This window comes from Prorops nasuta, unplaced genomic scaffold (assembly GCF_024137725.1).
Source record: "Prorops nasuta isolate Cenicafe-Biocafe unplaced genomic scaffold, Cenicafe_Pnas_1.2 PNAS00014, whole genome shotgun sequence".
NCBI lineage: Eukaryota > Metazoa > Arthropoda > Insecta > Hymenoptera > Bethylidae > Prorops > Prorops nasuta.
Genome location: NW_027116811.1, coordinates 450,993 through 471,833, shown reverse-complemented (window position 1 = coordinate 471,833; position 20,841 = coordinate 450,993). Strand labels below are relative to the sequence as shown.

At 39.9% G+C, this 20,841-nt stretch overlaps 1 protein-coding gene across 1 annotated transcript; it reads right to left on the bottom strand.

Annotated features, from left to right (window-relative positions):
• Positions 1-266: 266 nt before the first annotated feature.
• On the bottom strand, positions 267-16,815 carry AstA (allatostatin A). Its single transcript, XM_066734970.1, has 3 exons — positions 16,318-16,815; positions 2,158-2,478; positions 267-2,058 (listed from the first exon to the last, which is right to left on the bottom strand). Exons 2-3 carry the CDS (start codon positions 2,395-2,397, stop codon positions 1,687-1,689), a joined length of 612 nt encoding a protein of 203 aa, XP_066591067.1. The 5' UTR covers positions 2,398-2,478; positions 16,318-16,815; the 3' UTR covers positions 267-1,686.
• Between the last annotated feature and the right edge of the window lie 4,026 nt (positions 16,816-20,841).

Here is a 20,841-nt window from a genome sequence, read left to right as displayed (position 1 = left end):
TTACCTCCCTTTCAGAACTCGAGCACTGATACGCAGCCAACGCCTCTCTCATACTCTTTATATATATATATATATACCCTGCGTAATTTATTTTTCTTGTTCCCATCTCTCATTGCTCATCCTGAAAATAGTAATACGTACAATAGCAACGAGCGACTTTAATGCTACCTCGTCGTCCTTTATTCTCAAAGCTAAAACATCTCCTATCGTCAGGGACAATTTGTTTTATCGGTCAGTGAGAATAATGGATTACACATTTCCCGGTGACGAAAAGAAGATTAAAAGATTTATTGTTACAGCTGTATACACAGGTACATTTATACAATAAACCCAAGAGGTTTGTACAGAAATTAACGCTACGATAAATGTAGAAAGCTATAACGATTCACACATTCCCCTCTTAAGAATTAAAAAATATCAATTGATATTTCTTTTATATATATACATATATAATAAACTTTGATAGGTACACGTAGCAGTATCGTAATTGAGAGATAATACAATAGCATAATGTGTACTATAGGACCAAATCAATTTAATGCAATTTACATTCTAATTCATTTGTGTCACTGGCACAGTATATATCTCGAATGTCTTTGGTACATTTTCGGATTTAAAATTTTTCACCCTTTCTCTCTCTCTCTCTCTCTCCCTCTCCCTCTCGAATTCTCTATAGTTACTCCTACGAACGCGATATCAGTAAATTTCTAAATACTCGTACGTGTATCCAATTGAGAGAAACGTCGAATCGGGATGAAGAGCCAATAAGAGGAAAAAATGTTTCCACACTCGCATATCCCCATCACTTTCGTACATCTATATCGCCACATAACTATAGGCCTACGTATATGCGTACATGGTACTATGCAAAAGTTGCACACATCATATTTAAAGAAAGAAAAATATTGATAGAAGAGAGACCGTGTATGTATGAGAAACACACGAGAAGAAATTAAAGCAAAGGATATATAGGAAAGTGATGGAGACTATCGCTTCTACGCGGGAAACATCGAAGCCATCCAACCGAATACGAAGAAATAAGATTAGATGAAAATAAAATGAAATTATATAGAGTACGAGGGAAAATTCCTATTATAATATAATATATGTACTATAATATTTTACGTTGCTCGCTATTGGCAAATTTTTATTTAAATGACATTTATCGTTTGTAACATTTATATAGCGCAGCCCGAACGGTCCCAAAGTGATGTATGCGCGTGTAAGCAATGTAGAGTATAATAATACAATTGAATAATAATATATAGTGTAGTAAGTATTGGAAGTAAAGTAAAGTATATAAGAGGGGAGGGGGGAGGGGGGGAGAACGAAAGTTGATATAAAATTGAGACGCGTCTACATGGAGGAGGAGGGATCGCAATATATTAAATCAATATAACATATATATATATATTATTTTGTGCAATGGAGATGATGGTGGCGATGCGGCGATCGATCAAGCTACTATCCTTGCGATGAATATTTATTTGGTAAAAGAATGAAATTGGCGCGCGAGAGGAGATAATATATATGTATATATAGGTATACATAGATTATAAAAGTTAGATATCGTTGATTTAGTGGATCGATGAAAGGGAAGACCGTTCCCGCGCAGCCAGGCTTTGTGTAGCCAGGCTCGGTAGCAGAGCTGTCGATAAGATTGAGCGAGAGCACAAGAAGAGGATTTTATTGCGCCGCTGTATCGTCCTCCTGCTCCTGCTCCTGATCCTGCTCATCCTCCATCGCCTGCACCGTCATCCTTTTTCCAAGGCCAAACCGATACATGTGCTCGATGTCGTCCTTCGGTCTTTTCTCGAGGTTCAGCGACTGGCTCGGGAGGCGGCTCCATGCCACTCCTCGCTTACCCAATCCGAAATTATACCCGTTGGCCCGTTTGTCCTGGTAAATCTCTTGGAATCCTCCGCTGTCCCTCGCCAGATCGTCCCAGTCGAGAAATCTCGAGGGATAGTAGTCCTGCTTCTCCTGGTTGCGTTTGCCCAATCCAAATTCGTAGAGTCTGGTGCGTTTCCCGATGCCCAGCATGTACCTCCTAGCTTTCTATATTTTGCAAATTAATAAACATTCGAATAATCTTGAATTTTATATGCGAAAATAATGCATGCACACGTGCAATAAGAGAGGAATAAAGAGTGTGACCTTGTCGTCGCTATCGATCCATCGTTTTCCAATTCCAAAATTATAGAGAGGCAGCCTCTTGTACTCGGACACGTAGGTGTACGCCCTTTTCTCTGCTGGCTCGTCGAACACCGATGACGATGAGCCTCCCAGGAGAGAATTTACGTGTCGTCCGTGAGCGGAGGGCGAATCCTCCTGGATTCCTATGGTGGATCCGCCAAGAAGAGCCAGGATACAAAAGGCCAAGATTCTCCTAGCCATCGTGCCAGTTAAGAGTTGTAGAGAGAGAGGGGGAGAGAGAGAGGGAGAGAGATCGAGAGAGACCCGCTCGTACCAAGAAAACTAACACAGAGAGAAAATACCAACACATCTAATTAGAGCTTTACTGCCACAAGTGCCAGAGAGAAAAAGCTTTTAGCCCTTTCGACGCGCTTAACCTATATATATATATATACATTTAAAAACTCTTGGCTAATGGCCTATTAGACGATCGAGAACGGGAGAGCTAAAGTAATTCCGTTAATCTCATTAGTCACGTAAGTTTCTCAATGCTCTCATTCTCCAGCCAGTATACCATGCATCCACCCCAACAAATTTCCGGCCATAGCTTCTATCCATTTGTATACTATCTTACCGACGCGCGACGCACCTTATGCTTCCTTCTTCTTCCTCACCATAATTTCTTATTATCTTGTATACGCCACATTTTTATCCAATTCTACCTAATACCTGCCTTCCTAATTTCCAACGTTTCTCTTATCACTTTATTGCTTCAATTTTACTCTTACGTATATATGCATGTATACACGCGCGCACACACATTTGACTTTCTCCAATAATAATAATAACAGCATATCCCACCTACATTCTACGTTTCTTATCGTGCTCCAATACAATTGTAATTATATGCACGCTATAGGATCACGAATCCCCCAAGTACAAACTAAACTCAACTGCCCTAAGAAACGAGCGAGCTTCCTTCCGAGAGTGCACAATTGGAGAATAGAAAACAAGCGTATCGTAGTATTGGTGCGCGGGACTATCTCAATTTCTAATGATTTTGTAAAAGCTGCAGTAGATAAAGGAATAAGATTTGTGCGGTTGCGCATGCACATTCATCAAGTATAATGGATGACGGAAAATCAGCCCCTAAACCCTTGACGAGTCGTATAGAGTTAATTGGCATTCAACGTTAATTGATATTTGTTCTCCTCTCAGCTACGAAAAACGTCTATTTTAATTGGTTTACACAAATCATTTTAGGAAACTGATCATGGGAAAATTAAATTTTCACCGGTACAAATGAAAGACGAAATCGCTTTGTCAATTTTCCAATTACGCATATTCCGTCTTCCCTCGCATATTTATTCGTGAATTTCGCGTCCACCAATTAATCACTGCCAACTCGTCTGTATGTAATATAGAGATTTCGCGTGGACGTTGCTCGATAAATTACTGCTAAGGACTTTTCTGAGATATCGTTCTCCTCATTATATATATATATATATATATAACGTACGCAGACCAACAAGAGTTGGACCACATTGGAATATGAGAGTGGCAGAGAGAGAGAGAGAGAGAGAGAGAGAGAGAGAGAGAGATTGCATATTTAATTGCGACCGATATATAAGGAAACAACTCCGAGAATTCGCGACATAGCCATATATTAGCTACATTCTGTCTGTAATCGGCGATTCCATTTTCTTTCCTTTTTTATTTGTTGTTGTTATTAAAGTAGCAGTGCACACACGCAAAGACTTTGTCGAATCAGACGCAATTCTTTGCCACTCGAATTACAGGTGGGGACCGACCGGGACGGTGCAGACCAGGCACCCACCCTAAAGAGAGAATTCTCTATCGAATAATAAGAAAAAAATGTGCCAACGCCAAGTTTGCCTTTAATTGCTTGGCGCGCCTCGCTGTTATACCTTTATCCTGGCCAATGGTCTCGCGCGACACTTACACGGAGGGAGAGGGAGTCAACTTTGACTTAAATTACAGAGCTCTCCTCTCTCTCTCTCTCTCTCTCTCTCTCTCTCTTTCAAAAGCTCTTTCAAACAAGGCACCGGAAAAACAAGAAGAAGGAAAGAAAGTCTTGCTTATCAGAGAGCTCTCGAGCTCCTTTGTATATATATGTATATATATATAGCGCGCCCTCTCGAAAATCCTCATCAGAGCCAATTAGCCAATCAACGACCAAATACGGATATATCTGGAAACGAAGCACATATACACACACAATTGCTTCTCTCAAGTTTCTTTTAAAAACAAAAGCGTTGATCGGCATAGAATATAAATACGCGATATTACAGCTCCGGGTAAAGGAAAAATTATTAGATTTTTATTATTTCCCTTTACGTCAATATTGACTGTTGCAGCGAATTATTAAAGAATGCAGGCTAAAAGCAGCATATAGCGCCACGTCTCCCCTTTCATGGATACACTTAAAAAATTAAACTACATGTATATTAATATAGATATATATAGATTTTTCATAAGAGAGCTAAACCTTTGCGAGAAAGTTTTACAAATAACAATCCTGCATGCAAGCTTGTTTTACATGGATGAGCCGCGCAGGACTGAGACTTTCATCATCGGCATTTCCGATATAACCGTGCACCTGCAGCGACTTTATCCAAATCAATTAATTCGGAGTAATTCGGACATCCATGCGAGTACGATGAACAAGGCAATTGTACTAATTACCGATCTTTGTTATATACCGTTCTCGACAGAGAGAGAGAGAGAGAGAGAGAGAGAGAGAGAGAGTAAATTATAATAAATATTTAACTCTCACACACACACGTACAACGGCCGGCCGTTACTCAAAATGACAATTATTCTGCGCGATACGAGATTAATCATACTCTCTCTCTCTTTCTCCCTCTCTCACTCGTTATTGTCGCGCGCGTATTAAAAATTATTATTGATAAAGTTTTTCAATGAAACTCGTTAAACGTGCAGTGTACGTTTGACACATATTTCCTTTGAGATAAATCCACAGAACGCTCGTTTCAAACGGTGCCACGTCGCGTCGCGTCGCGCCGCGTCGCCCCGATATATTCACGTTTCAAAAGCAAAATTCAAGCGAGTAAAATCCTTCAATATTTGATAATAAAATTTATCGGGCTTTGATCCAACGAGGTTGTGTCTGGTCACGTGGCAAAAAATTTCAAGAATCCAGCAAAGCCAAGCAAATCCGCAAATTTATCGATTCTTCCGGCAACCAAGCGAAATTACTGCGTTTTGTTTAAAGGGAATTTAAGAAATAACCTGCAAGTATTCTCTATGACCTTGGTACCTGCATACAGTCTGAAAAGCGAATTATTTCTCGGACAAAATGAATTTGACGTAAAATGTTCGTCTGTATGACTTTTCCGAATATATATATATAGATGTGTATAGCACTGCAGCCAACGAGTTATTTAGATTCTGTCGTGCAGCGTCATGATAAATAATTCTCGTTACCGCTTGAAATTGACAAGAAAATAAAAATATAAAAAATATTTACCATCCGCGAGTCTATATAGATGTAGAAAGAGCTCCCACATATCTCTCGTACAGAGTTTTTTTCCGAAGAGGACATGCGAGGATTCTACGTCTTTTCAACTCAGCATTTTTCGCATTTTCGCCAAATTTATCTTTTTTTAACAACAATAATCGTCTCGAGTAAGTCTCTTTTATATTTATATAGGAACGCGATGTACCGAACTTTATGCACTTGCGCAAAAAACCTATATTTATAACTTGAATGACTTTTCGATGCCATTCATGCAGTTATCTTTCTTCGGCTAACTTTCTTATCAGCGATTGCGGAAGGAAACGTGATGAAACGACTGGATGAAAAGATAAATCAGCATATAGCATTTTTAAAAGCTCTTGTCAAATCAGTTACAATAATATATATAAAAATATGCAGCGAGTCCAAGATGCGCCCCTTCGAATCAAACAATAAATTATTTCACACCTTTCTTTCTACCATCAAGCAGAAGAAAGCTATTTATAGAACGGGACATTAATATGGGGATCCTGTATAGAATTTTTAGTGAGAGGGGAGAGAGAGAGCAGTTAAAGTCTAAAATCTTCAACGAATATATTTATTTTTGAATTTAAATGGCCAGAGTACACTGTATATATAGTGACCTATAAATAATGCTGAGTTGTGTTTTTATATCTCGAGTATTATTCCCACCCACACTCTCGTACTACACCAGTACTGCTAATCTGACAATTTAACTCGTTAAATAAATGTATTTGTAAAATATTTGCATTTAAGAGTAGGAAGAGAAGAAAAACGGAATTTTTGATAGAATAGCAGTCACGTAAAATGAAAACTAATCTGAAATATAAAGGACCGAATACACGCGTGCTGTAGTGAAATTACGCAAAGTCAGCTCCCATATGGTGCAGCCTGCATTAGAAGAGCAAAACCCCCTGTGCGCAGTGCGTGTATACTGATAGAAAATACGGCGAGCATTTTTGTCTTTGGACAAATTGTTTTAGTCACTTGCGTAAATTCGATGAATTCCTGTATAGCGACGGCGCGTGGCGGCCACCGCCGCGCCGCGTTCAAGCTTTCAACAATAAAAGCCCGAGCGGAGCTAATGCGTCTGACGCGCGCGTACAATTTTATTAATAACAGCGCGAGAAGCAAATGCACCCACACGCACGTACGTACATTCGACGCAGAGCATTTCGTACGAAATTATTATCACTGGCAATTTTCGATCCAACCACCGATATTCTCGCGCGACATTCTTTTCTCATGCATGTGTGTGAGTATAATAATACAAATGAAAATAATAATAAATGGTAGAGGAGGGCAAGGAATCTCTCACAGCCGGTAGAAACGCTAAAACTAGGATGTTTGTCCAATAACCACTTGGCTGGAAAAACGAATTTCACGTGGCAATCTGTGCCTGGGAGGATAACGGGGGAGGGGGAGGGGGGGGGCGGTGTGCTACTATGTAGGGAGGCTGGGAGATTAGAGTCCGAGAAAATTAAAATGGCGATTACATTAGAAAAAAGAATATCAAGAAGGTAATAAACGTTTTGGCGACAGAAACTCTCTGGGACGAAATGGAGTGCACTCGTTTATGGTAACGGTCGTAATTGCGATCGTAGCCCACTGGAAGGTTTTATCGTTTAATATAATACAGGCTTTCGATAAAAACTTGGCTTTTATGTCAAAACGCCTAGGCAATGTTCTGCTACTGCCCAATAAAACTTGACTCTTCCCATCCTTCTCCTTAGGTTTCTCCTCATAAGCACTCTCTTCGACCTATCGATCAATGTCTCATTTTCATTTAACCCCCCCCCCCCCCTCCCGCCCCTCTTTATATACTATTCACCCACGCGCCAAGTCAATCTTAATTCGACACTTGATTCTCCAATCAGGGATGAACTCTATGCAGTGTATATACTCTCATTATTAAATCATTTATTTTAACTGGACAATAATTCAGATATATGAACGAATTATATATATGTAATAATGAAAGTTTGACGAAAAAATTGGAGCGAATTTCAGAAATGAAGGAGAGGTGACGTAGGTGCTGGTAAAACGTTGGAGGAGTGGACTGACGTGGATAATTTTCATGTAGGACACGCGAGGCTCGTGTCGACTCTTGGTCGTCATTTTGTGCATGTGATTCGAAAAATTGCATCGGAAGGTGGACAAGCACGATATGCCAAGTCTATTCTATCGTGGTTCAAGGGTGCCAACTACCAAGTGGAATGGGACTGTTTGCAACAGGTGTATTCTTCTTTTTTACCTTTTCCCCCTGTGTGTATTTTCCACGAGTCCAAACGTAACGGTACCAACAAACTATATACTCTTCCAATTAGCTCGTTTCTCATTGTTAGACACACTCGTTAAACTCGCTTGATCCACTTATCTACCCTCTCTCTCTCTCTCTCTCTCTCTCTCTCTTTCACTCCTTCACTATTCTGAAACTTTTTTCTCTTCACTTGGAAGCAATATTGGCTTTCGCAATCTGCTTACGACAGCTCCATTTCGTCGCTACACTTAAAGCCAGATCACCACTCGTCGGACTACAAATTTTCCAAGAGAAATTACAACTACTTCTCAAAATAAATAATCTCAGAGGTTTTAATAATCGACAAGATTTTCAAGCATCGCAAATCACTGGAGTGTGCTGGAATTTCTTGAGATAATTGGTCGAAGGAAAAAGGAACATGGGGGAAGAGTGCTCGCGGATCTATATATATATATATAGGTATAGATATAAAGTAATCCGAGTTGAAAAGATGGTTTCATTTTTCCTGGTACATTCTTGACATTCCAGGGGAACAAGGGTTTATCCCAGCAAAACCAGCGTGGCCAATAGCATCGCTTTGAATTTATGCTTTGCAAAATTGAGTTTATTCGCCATGACGTCCGCGTGTACGCCTCATTTGCAGACGTCCTTGCATGGCAACCTTTAAATACCATACGTGTCTGTGCTTAGCTCAAGCCAAACACATCTATTCATATATAGAGGAAATTTTATTAGAAACAAAAGTCTCATGCAATTTCTTTATTTGGATCATCATTTAAAGTTTTTCAAAATAAACATATTTTGCTTGGAAATTTCTCGTTGTTCTATGCACGGCCCAATAAACGATTCTTCAATAATACGAACAGGTCAACGGATGGTTCTATCAATAGAAACTCTGAGATCAAACAATTTTTAATACATAATAACTTTTTATAGTTTTTTCTAGATATAGATAGGAAAGTGTTGTGCGTATACACACGACTTGTGTTCGCCTAAAAACCATTCAACTCCTCCAATTGAATTTATCGATTAGGTATGATCGGTTGATATTATATATATGGGCCCTGTGTATACATTTAAGTGGAACGATTTGCACCGAACCAAGTCTATAAAATTAGCGCATTTGGTCATTGTTCACGCAGTCTTATTATTTATAGAAACGTGTAAAGTGCGCGTGTCCTCTAGAAGGTGTAACTCCTAACACAAAGCCTATTAGCTTCCTTGAGACCTTTTCGACACACGTGCAGGTCATTTCCGCGTTATCTCGCGCGAATTACCAGCTTTCAACCCCCCCCCCCTTCCCTCCCCTTAAATGAAATCTTTCCTTCTTTCGTGGTCGCATAGGCTGGACAAGAGGAACTCCTGTCCAGTGGACAGATGGCCTGAGAGATGCGGCCTCAACTGGCACCACCTTGTAATCAGCTTTGTCAAGTTGGATAAGTTTTTCCCGCGACAGTTTCTTGCCTCTTCTTTCGGCAAATCGATAAAGCTTAGGGGGACAAAAAGCTCGAGTCACACGTACGATTATATTAAGAAGCTACGTGTGTGTGTGTGTGTGTGTGGAAGCTGAGAGGGCAAAGAAACCAAAGCGAAAATCTTTCGAATATATATTTATTGCTAAAGCATTCTTAAGATTTTTTTTCATTATAAACGCACGCGTGTGTTGGCTGTAGCGATATAATTTCCCCGGTTACGCCGCGGTGCAGTATATACCGCGTGTAAAACGAGCTTTTCTTCATTTCTCCGGCATTATACGACACCAGAGGTTCTCGTAAATGAAGCGAATTGAATGTGGGAGCTACATGTATAGGTAAGTTGTGGAGAGGGTTGGATGATGATGGGGGTGAGAGTGGGGGAGAAAAAATTACAACCAAAGGGCGCGTAACGAGAGGTCGAAGGAAGATTCGTAATTGGAGAAAATGAGAAAGCAGTGGTGGGCGCGCGGCAGCTCATTCCTCCCGTACCTCCGCTATACCTATATATGTATCGAGTTTCACGGATCAAACCGAGCTTTAACATGCTAATGCTCTCGTATTCGGTGAGCTTTTTGAACATTCCACTGGAATATTCTAGGGTCGCTGCTAAATTCACAAATTTAATCAACCTTATAAACCTAACTGAGATCAGTTTTTAACCTTAATGGACCGGGTGTTAGGGTGCTGCTGGTGCTGCACGAGAGCTATACTGCGCGCTGCGTGGGATAGAGAGTGCGAAAGAGCGAGATAACCATTGCAGGGGAGTCGGGACGTTTCACGCTCCATTTTTTCTTTTGCTACTTTTTGCTACTCTTTATCCTCGTCTCTCTCCCAACAGCCGTATATAGATACGCGTTTCGCTTTAGGGTATAGATATACACTTATACGAATATATTATACGCGCGTATTGGGTATACTCTCTATTCATCGAGTGGACCATTTTGGAGCATTCTTTCTTTAAATCTTATCTATAGCTGCAACGAGAACGGAGAGAAGACCCTGTTTATTTCGATTATACTATAGATAGACTCTCTTGCACGAGTAGAGGAAAAATTAATGCATTGTGATTGAATGTCTTTGAAATGAAATTTAAAATTCCACTTTCGCGAGGATCGCGAAAGGTTTGCTAAATTACATTTTGTCACGATATGGAATGCCTTTTAGAACTCAATTTAGCCATCAATCACGATAAAATTTGAGAAATAATATTTAGGTAGACACCGTACGCTGCTTTACGCACAAGTCAGTTTAGTAAAAAAATTAATAGATTCGAAACTAGATTTAAAATTCCGCTTTCGTCAGGATCGAAAAGTTTTGCTAAATCATATATTGTCGCGCGATGGGAAAAATCTTTGAAAAGAGCCAGGCAATTATCTATGGATATCAACTGAAGAAAAGATATTGGCACAGCCTGTTTTACAAGAGTCGGTGATATACGTGTTACATAAACGAAAAGCTAACGCTTCTTTCGATCGCGAATATATGTATATATTTAAAATAAAATGACAAGTGGCACTTTCCACGCGCGCGCGGATTCGCAAAAGTTTGGTAAAAGAAAAATTTGGCACACGCACAGACGAGAGAGAGAGAGAGAGAGAGAGAGAGAGAGAGAGGATACCTTAGAACTTAAAGAAACCTGATGACCATGCAGAATTGTACAGTAGCTAAGTATAGCTTCACATTGCTCGCATTTCGTCCTCCATATCACGTGCTTCTTTACCCCGTGTCACGTAGATGCGCCAATTACAGCAAGGAATTGCACATTCTTGCACAAGATTACAATCAAATTTCAATAAGATTTTTCTCTTACTACTGTCAATAAAAGAAATACTAAAGTTTATTATTAAACCATAAGGAATAATCATTTCTAAAGTGCAGAAAGGGAATGTTGTGAAATTATTTCTTACGACAATTTTTTATTCGAAATAGTGACTTTAAATTAGTTGTTTTACAACGATTTCCTTTCAATCATCGCAAATAGCTTGAACCTTTTAAACGACAGAAGGGAAGAAAAATGAAAAAATATTATTAAACAAGCCTGATTCTATACGTTAGAATAGATTTTGTTTTCTTAAATATCCGTTATTCTATATTAAAGTTTTAGAGAGATGTCATGCTTTTACCAAGAATCGACTAATTATCTACCATTTATTTTTCTCGATTACGAAACAGTTACAATTGTGTGATTATATGTGTGTGTGTGTATAGAGAGAGAGAGAGAGAGAGAGAATTTCTTGTTAACGTCGACTCAGAGAAACACGAGCAAATAATTATCACGTATACCTCATAAATTTGATTGAATCAAATGTGACTCATTCCACCGAAGATTTGAATTTCATTCATCGATTCAGTCATTCAATTTTATTGGTAAGCCTTGCGAGATACGAGGAACGAGGGATTCTCGAACATCGAAATTTCAAGAGACAACTACCGAGAGTATTAACACTGACGTGTAAAGTGGACAGAATGAAGAATCTGATGGATTTTTATATTAATATATAAATATAACAAAGCTCCGCATATATATATATATAGTATAATTGCTATGATACGATGGTATTTTGCCAGTCCATTGAAGAATTTGGCAGGCTCGCGTGGAAAATGTTAACTCTCGTGGGATACGATTGAAGGATTTGCACACACACACACACACACAGACAAGAGATGAAAGTAGCCCTGTCCCCTGTATATATACATAATATGTGTATAATTTCACAGTTGGAGCATCCTCTTAAGGGACACTGCTCGAACCAGCTTATACACAGATTGCCAAGATCTCGATAAATCACGTTCATCGAAAAGTCAATTTTTGATCCTTTGCCCAGCATAGAAATTGCCAGCCCACGCGCTCCATTAAGATTATCCGCGGGTTTTTCGCCAAGAAAAAATAAATCTCTGTAAAAACAAAAATCATTAAATAAATATCTATATGCATATAAGTAACGAATAAAATTTTCGTTGAGAATCCGCATTAATGCAATCTTGCAGGATCAATCTCTGAAAGAAGAAAATCATTGAAACGTAAAGTGGATATATCTTCATCCAGAGTCTTGATATTCGATGGAAAAAAGGTCGATCGCGCGAGGCGCAAGTATAGCTAGTATATATATATATATATATATTTATACTCTCTATATTACGTTTCACCCGCAATGAATTGAACGCAAACGAAACATTTCTTCAGCCTGATCCTTTTTATCACTGTTCTATATATTATAGAGGCTCTATATATGGACGGATGGGGTCCTTCCGATCTACCATTCGAATGGCCGAATATTATTATCAAATCTAGCGGTTACTTTTTCTTCTCCGCGCGCGACTCTGCTATATATCCTGCAACAATTTCGCAATCTCCACGCTTTACTTATTTATTTATTTATTTAGCACAGCGACGTATAAGCCCCAGCCCGAAAAAATACAAAATCCTTATATAGCGCTGACCGTTTTCTGCTTCTCCACAGGAAATCCCAACTTTTTCCACATCCTAAGCTCTATATACACATACATGCATAAATAACACATGCTGCTAAACCGCTCCGCCAATACGATTTTTAACACGCGCGAAAATATCGTATCTGAAGAGAATGCTGTTATGTTCCCAGAGCAAATATATCGCATACAGCACAACAACTTATATATGCTCTGATTTAAATTCTACCTACTAGCTCCTATACCGCAAGATATATACAGTAACGTAAATATATACGCATATAAATAAACTGAGCCGAGGTTTTTCTATGTCCGCGAGAAAAGTATGCCAAAGCACTAGCAATTATTATTATAAGACGTGGAGATTCGAGTAAAATTTTAGAGGTTTAAATGAGAGCTAGGTAATAGAGCCGCGTAGCTTTTATTAGACGATAAGTTTAATCTTAATCCCTATAGATGTAAGAAGAATAACATTGCAGCAGCTTGTTCGATAAAGAAGATTTCGAGCAGACGCGCACACTATTATTATGTAAGATGGCTGTAGACGGTGTACAATCAACCGATAGGATAGAACGAGAAATGACGATTATGGCAGTCGTGATTGGATTTTATAATGGAGTTTCTTGGAGAAACTTGTTGGAGGTACGCGAAATAAGCTGGAAAAAGGCTATATTCATGGATTTGGTGGGGCCGTTTGGTATATCGATTAATTTATTGCCTAACGAGGATGGTGAGCGGAAGAGGAAAAAGAATAACAAGGGGTAAGAAATAATTAGGAAATTGAAGGACGTAAATAGGGAGGGTGGGGGGAGGGGGGAGAGACAATAGAGGAACGAAATGAACGGTGGGCACGAAAGTAAATGTATAAAGATATATACATACATGTCCTGTGCTGGCACTGCTAGCTCTCTCTCTCTCTCTGACATTCCTTTTTAGCTCTAGGAGAAAACGCTACAGAGCTGATATTTCTTTCGTTCAGCTCTATTAGACGAAAGGCGAATGGCCCTTCGCATCTGGAAATGAGATTAACGCCCTCGCGCTCAATGCTTCGGGCTAGGCAGTACATGCACATCCGCCACTTGAAATTTGCCTTGACACCAGTTTGTGGCACTCACCACCCCCCCCTCCCACCCCACCCCACCCCACCCCACTCCCCTTCCCTTTATAATCCGCCTTCTACAAAAGCTCCGATGGCGCGTAACACAATTCTCCACTAAATAATCCATACCCTTTAAAGTGCCATTATATCTCTGTTAACGTTTTAAACAAATATTTATATTTCACTTAATACTAATAAACAATCGCGCCTCTGATCGTATAAATTACGTTGAATAGGGAAACTCTAAGTATAGGAAAGCACTGTAGAGTATAAAGATTAGTTATTGTTATGGGGCAAATAATAAGATTGATTTAACTGGTTGGAGAAAGCGGAAATCGCATTAATGTCACTTGGATATTCCACCCGGAAGGAGGAGCATCCGTTCGATGGTGAAATAAAAGCCTGTTATCGAAACTACCCTAGCTCACGCTGGCCCTGCGATACACCCTAAATTTTCTACCATCTCGCTGAAAGAGGAATTATTATGACGTTGCTTATAATTTGTGGCTGGTCGTTAGTCGGATAGCAAAAGTCTACACCAATCAATATCCTGCGAGAAAGAACAGCGAGGTACTCGCTGCGATTGTGATTAAATGCCTTGCAATTGACAACCGAAACTCGACGTACCATTTCTTACAGAAACCTAATTTATGTCGATCATTTATCATATTTATCGTTATGCTAGAATTTCACTTGTACATTAAGTCCTTGCAAAAATGTGAAAAAGGCAAAATGATAATAATTCATGCAATTCTATAATAGAAATAATAATATAGATTTATGTGTATATATATATCGTAGATTTCTCTAGGAGACGAGGCGCGCGATCGGCGATCCTATAGTTTTTAATAGTGTGACGTCGTATAAGCTTCTCAGTCGTGAGGTTGCTTATATTTTATTCTTTTAAGCTGCAAAGAAGCTTTGTAACAATTTATAATCAGACACTGTGTCAATTTCTTTCTCTCTTATATATATATACTTACGGTACACGTCCCTTTTTCCAAGACTATTAAAGCTTCTTCTTTTAATCCTTGGAGAATCTTAATAAAGTTAAAGCACCTTTATCGTTAATTCCATTTTTATACGCGTCGTTGAGCTTTATTATATTATATAATATTGAAAGAAGAATCGACGCTATATGATGTTGCAAACAGTTTGAAGCTTTAACATTTTATCAGAACTAATATTCCGAATGAAAGAGGGACGAAAATGCAAGAGGGATAAAATAAATTTGTACAGTGAGAGATTTAATTCTCGGAGAGATTTTAATTCACGAGCTTATTAAATCGCTCACCTGTTGCTACTAGTTTCCAGCCCCGCTCCGTAAGAAGTTGAGTAAAACCGAGGGATTATCTTCGATTTAAATATATACACCCCACATTTCATAACTCTTTGGCTTGTGGTACGACTCCCTCCCTCCCCCCCCCCCCCCCTCCCTCCGCCTCCTCACAATCGTTCGTCTATACATATAGATACACGCGAGTATATCCTTAAATAATAATGACCGCGTTAAACGCTTCGAAAGACAAACTTTGCATTTACAGCAAAACTGTATATAAAAATTTAGTAAAATAATTAAAGAGCTCCTCGTTATATAAATATTCTCGAGGATGACGTACGTAAAAAGTTACAAGTAACTCCCAAAGAGTTAATAATAAACATGAAAAATGCTCCATGAGTTTTGCATATTAAACATTTTGATAAATATCTGTTAAATTGGACAAAATGTTCGTGTATTGTTAAAAGTTTTAATGATTATTATATACCACCGGTGAATATATAAAGTTTGATTAGAACAGTGGATGTGTATTATCGTTACAGAATGATTGACAGCTAGATGTAACGAATTAAACCGCAGAATCGAAGAAACGGAGCAGAATAAACGTCATGGAAGCTCGTCTATAAGTCGAAACACTTTGCAGAGATTCGCGCAGTAAAAGCGTTTGTATCCGGCGGAGGAAAAGAGGAGAAATCTCATTAAGGGAAAGTAGTGGCATGGTGATAAAAGTGCAAATCCCTAAGAATTTCTATCCAGTTGGAGCTTAACGAGGGGAAAGTACGGAATGTTTTTATCGCGCGGTTTGAATTCAACTTTTAAATCGTATATATATATATATACGGTTGACGAAGAATAATTGTGCATATAGCGATTCATGATGCTTAGCTCGAAGGGAAAGTCAGTTGCAGTTTGCCACTTTTCAATCGCGTGTCTCGAACGGATAAGAAATTAAGATAAAGGGTGTATAAATACATGTATATATGGGAATCGATATATATATATATAGATGGCAAGTGGGAGGGAAGCTCAATTGGGGAGTCTCAAATGGCATGTCTGAGATGAAAGGAGATAAAGCAATCACGTACATATAGTATGTAGAGGTATAGGAGAAAAGCTCACCTGTTGCCGAGTAAAGAGTAAAGTCCGAGTTGGAAAGGGGCCTGCTGTCGTCTGTCGTCTGACGGTGGGCCAAGAACGCGAGCGGACACCGGGCGAGGAAACGTCTGCGCGTAAAACCTCGAGGTCCTTGAAGCTCCTCCGGCCCCTAGCTATATACAGCTGCCTTGGAATCTTTCAAATATATTTCTTAATCGAGAAAGATAATTGCCGCAGGAGAGGTAGTTTTCGATATTTTTCGCCTGGATAAACTGGAAGATGAGGAGAAGAACGGTATTAGAGGTTTGTGCGTGTCTGAGAGGCGCGGCACGGCGCGCGTCCTGCAGTGTCTTCTGCTGCTGCTGCTGCTGCTGCTACAAGGGGAGAGAGACTCGCGACTCGACTCGCCCGCTGTTGCGATGTGCCGTTTCACGTGACTCGAGCACTACAGGATCCTCCGAGTTTCGTCGTCGGCGACGACGTCGACGCCGGGCACCGCGACTTTGCTGTCTGCGCGGGAATGACGACCGGAGCGTCGCGACGCCACTCTTTATACGTGTGTGTGCGTCTCTAGGCAGCCGTGTGTGCACTTGGCTCGCTCTCGTCTCCTCCCCTCACACCACCGATCAACCATTCCGCTCTCTCGTACTTTTACCCTTTTCCCCATCCCCACAGCCTACTCTCCTACCTCCTCGTACCTTCATCCTCTCTCTCTCACTTTTAACATTTTCCACCCGCCATACCCTCTCATTCGACGAACCCCCAATATATACTTTAATTATACTCCTCTCCCCCGGCCTCTAACTTTCATTTACTATACCAATATCTTTCTTTCCACTCTCACACTTTTGCCCTAAAAGCAAACCATCCAACTTTGATTCTATCAATTTGTTATGTTGAATAATTTTCGTAGCTGCAATGCATACCTCTTATTTCTTTATTCAACCACAGTTCGGTTCAAGTTAAATTTTCCTCCTTCTCCCACTGGCATATAATTTCCTCTCTCTCTCTCTCTCTCTCTCTCTCTCTCTCTCTCTCTCTCACATTTATTAAATAGTACCTTCATATTCTTACATTCAACGAGCTCAATATACTTTAATCTCCACCGATCCCCCTCCCCTTCTCTCTTTGGCTCACTGGCACCAGCTCCTTTCAACTTGTTCGGTCTCAAACCTTAATAGCCCTCAACGAACAGCTATATAGGTAGCAAGCTTTAATTCTATCGGTCTGTTACTTTTATCGGTCCATCTTACTCGTGCAGCTTATTTCCATTCCCCCTCTCCTACTTTTGCCCTCGAGCACAACCCACCTTCTTTCAATTTTCTCCATCCCCGACCCCGCCGTCTCCTTTTCCCCCCTTGCTCACTCTTTCTGCTCTAACCTGTCCTATCTTTGCCACCACCACCCCACAACTCCCTACTACCGACTCATTTACCTTCCCCCGTTTCGCGCGTCCTTTACCATCATTCTTTGCAATCAGTTTTTCCTACGCCTTCCTTATCTCGTTCACCACCATTCATCCGTCATTACAGTCTTATCGACAAATTTAATGGCAGCATCCAAACTCTAATTTTCACCGATTTTCACACCTATATATATATATATATACAATTTCCTCTTTGACAGCTTCCAAAAGTAACATTTATAAAGCTGCAAATAAAATAATAGATCGAACCACGCAACCATCTGCAAAGTATATTTTTATCGTATTATTTCAATTTGTCCAATTGCCGGCATCTCTCACGTATTCACCGTGTCTCAATGTTGCTTCGTTGGTATACAGGTGTCCCATTATATAAATTGCCAGATGCGGCAATGTTGAGAAGAAGCGTTCTTGTACTAAACGCCAAACTTCAACGTCGGCATATTTCGGACCAGATTCGAGACAAAAATCTCTTCGTTTCCTTTATATACGATAATGAACTCTTACGTCGGTCACACTTTGCTTCAAATAATATAATGATAGATGGTCGCATAGCTATAAAAGGGTATATAGATATAAATTGGGTGTAATATTTGTGTCCGAAGAAAAATATTGAAAATGTATTGCAATAAAATTTGTGTGCCTCTCTTTAAAGTTTATTTATTCCTCGGACTTTCTCAGAGAATTTATTCTATGCCAATTTTTACAAGTAAATAGCAATATACGCACACGGATCACCCCAGTGTACCGGGGATACTCTCCTGCCAGAGTGGTATACGTTTAATTAAAATTGCACGATTTAAAGGTTCTACGAGTTCACATTTGTCTCTTCGGATTGTCGCACGAAATCCTATTGACACGAATTCAACGAAAAATGATTAATGTTTAGGATAAAAAGATACTCTTTCTCGACCCATGTGTCTTCAAAGGGAATTATCCAAAAGAAGAGATTGTTTTTCGCAAAGCGAGCATAGAAAAAACTCGCTCGCTCTCTAGCTGCCATAAAAGTACGTACTAAGTACATATAGGTTTCTCTTTCCCGAATTTCTCTCAAATAAAGTGTCGAGTATATAACCCCTTCCCCAGTTTCGCAGGCACTATATATAGCAACTACATATTCATAGAGAATTTCAATTCCCAATGAAGAAACTTGGTACGATGCCAATCGCAAACTAGGCCAGCGATCTATATATATATATATATATATGCATAGAAACTAGCCGTGAAACACGTAATCATAACTGTTGCAACTTACGGTCCAACTTTTCCCAATGTTAAATAATTAAAGAGAACAATACGAGCTTGCAGCTTTCGCATAAATAAACGGAAGTTGATCGTTTTATCGGAATCTTATAAGAAAAATCCAAAGAGGATGCATTATAATCGTTATACATGGCAATAGCAATAATGTTCAATGTGGAAAGAAGAGTGTACTGCACCTATTTCAAGTAGGTTCGATAAAGAATGAAAAGAAGGGCGCAATGATGAGTGTTGGATATGACACGGGTGCAGACCGTACGTAGTGAGAATGAGGCACGTACGGCGCACGGCGATTGTCAAGTAAATCATGCGAGCGAGAGAGCGCCGAGAGGCGGCGCACGCCATGGCCGTGGCCACCTAGTGGCGTTGAGTGAAAGTAAGAGAGTAGCTGAGAGAGGAAAGGGACGGAGAGTGTGTGCGGAAGCGAGATGCAGCCGTGAGGCCCCGGCTCACGGCTACTCGCACCGACGCGCGACGCATCCCCGATCTCCAATAATTCCTTACATCAATTGTCGATATACATATGTGTATAAGCATGTGATGTTTCGTTAAATGTCAATAAGGAACGAAGGAGAATCTCATAGTGGGCGGGCAAAGAAATTGGCCGTTTCTGGCAATGAAGCGTGTGCAACGGAGGTTGGCTCGGGGCCCGAGTTGCACGGGCCCTCTTAACATTTACCCACATGTTTCGTGTGTGATTCCTTTCGACGAGACAGTAACGACCATAATTTATTGCAATTTTTCGGTGCGTTACGCTACGTACACCATTAACATGAAAGACATGCAGCGCAGGTACATGCAGAGTATTCTATACATGTTGATAGGAAAATATAAGGCAATAGGCTGCAGGTGGGCTAGAAGCGAGAATGCGTGCAGTGCACGTAATATGATCAGCCATATCTGTGGCCTGTGTCGGACCCTTGTGTGAAAATTCTGATGACATTGGTCCGATCGAGTTAAGGTTGCGTATAAGAATTAGGAACTCTTTCATGATAATACTGGAAAGTGTATATGCAATGCAATGCACTTATATAGCGATCGTCCTGTTATTGGAGCTATATAGCTGTTGGTTCAACGAACAGTTGCCGCCAGGCTTTAGTGAGATTTCTCGCTAAACTGCTCGTAAACGGGTTGGCTCAGTTGCGTTTTCCCTTAACCCGGCCACACTGATCGTAAAAGTCTACTCGCGGGCAAAAAATCGAGAATACGTTTTGCACTTGCTTTAGGTGCACAAGTCATGCATTTGCCATCTTTGGTCGCATGCAGCTGTACACATTTGCATCTTTATACTTTTCTATATATATAGAGAAGACGCGCGCTTGCTTCCTCTTTTGTACATATATATCAGACGCACTGTCATCCCTATCATCTTTGGTACCACTAGCTTCCACGCACAGCTGGCAGAAGGATCAGCTATTTTATTAAGTACCATCACAGCTATACGTATATTATAAAAATCTGCAAACGCTCGCACCCCAACTCCACTCTATTCGTCCAACTACCACAACGAAATATTTCTATAGGTATACTGATTGTAAACCTTCCGAAGAACCGCAAGGCAACCCACCTATTATACTTCTCGTCTCTCAATCCCTTAATCTGCATATAGACATATGAATAACAATGTAAGCGCCATATATTTATATATACAAGCTTTTAATCGTGCGTTGAAAAATCTTCCAAACTCTTTTCGCCCAGGGCACGCGTAATCTGCATGATAAAACTATTTAGAGAAGAAAAAGAATTTTTCACAGCACAGAGCAGTCTGTTAAAGATTATAGAGGTCTTTGAATGCAATGATATATGTATAGATACAAAGAATAATTTCTATATATCCTGGATAGTGCAGGATATTTAAACTCGCA

Excerpts from the sequence above, each read along its gene's own strand:
- AstA (XM_066734970.1), bottom strand. The coding sequence starts at position 2,397 with ATGGCTAGGAGAATCTTGGCCTTTTGTATCCTGGCTCTTCTTGGCGGA. Across the intron at positions 2,059-2,157 it reads GGATCGATAGCGACGACAAG|AAAGCTAGGAGGTACATGCT; the intron begins GTCACACTCTTT and ends TGCAAAATATAG.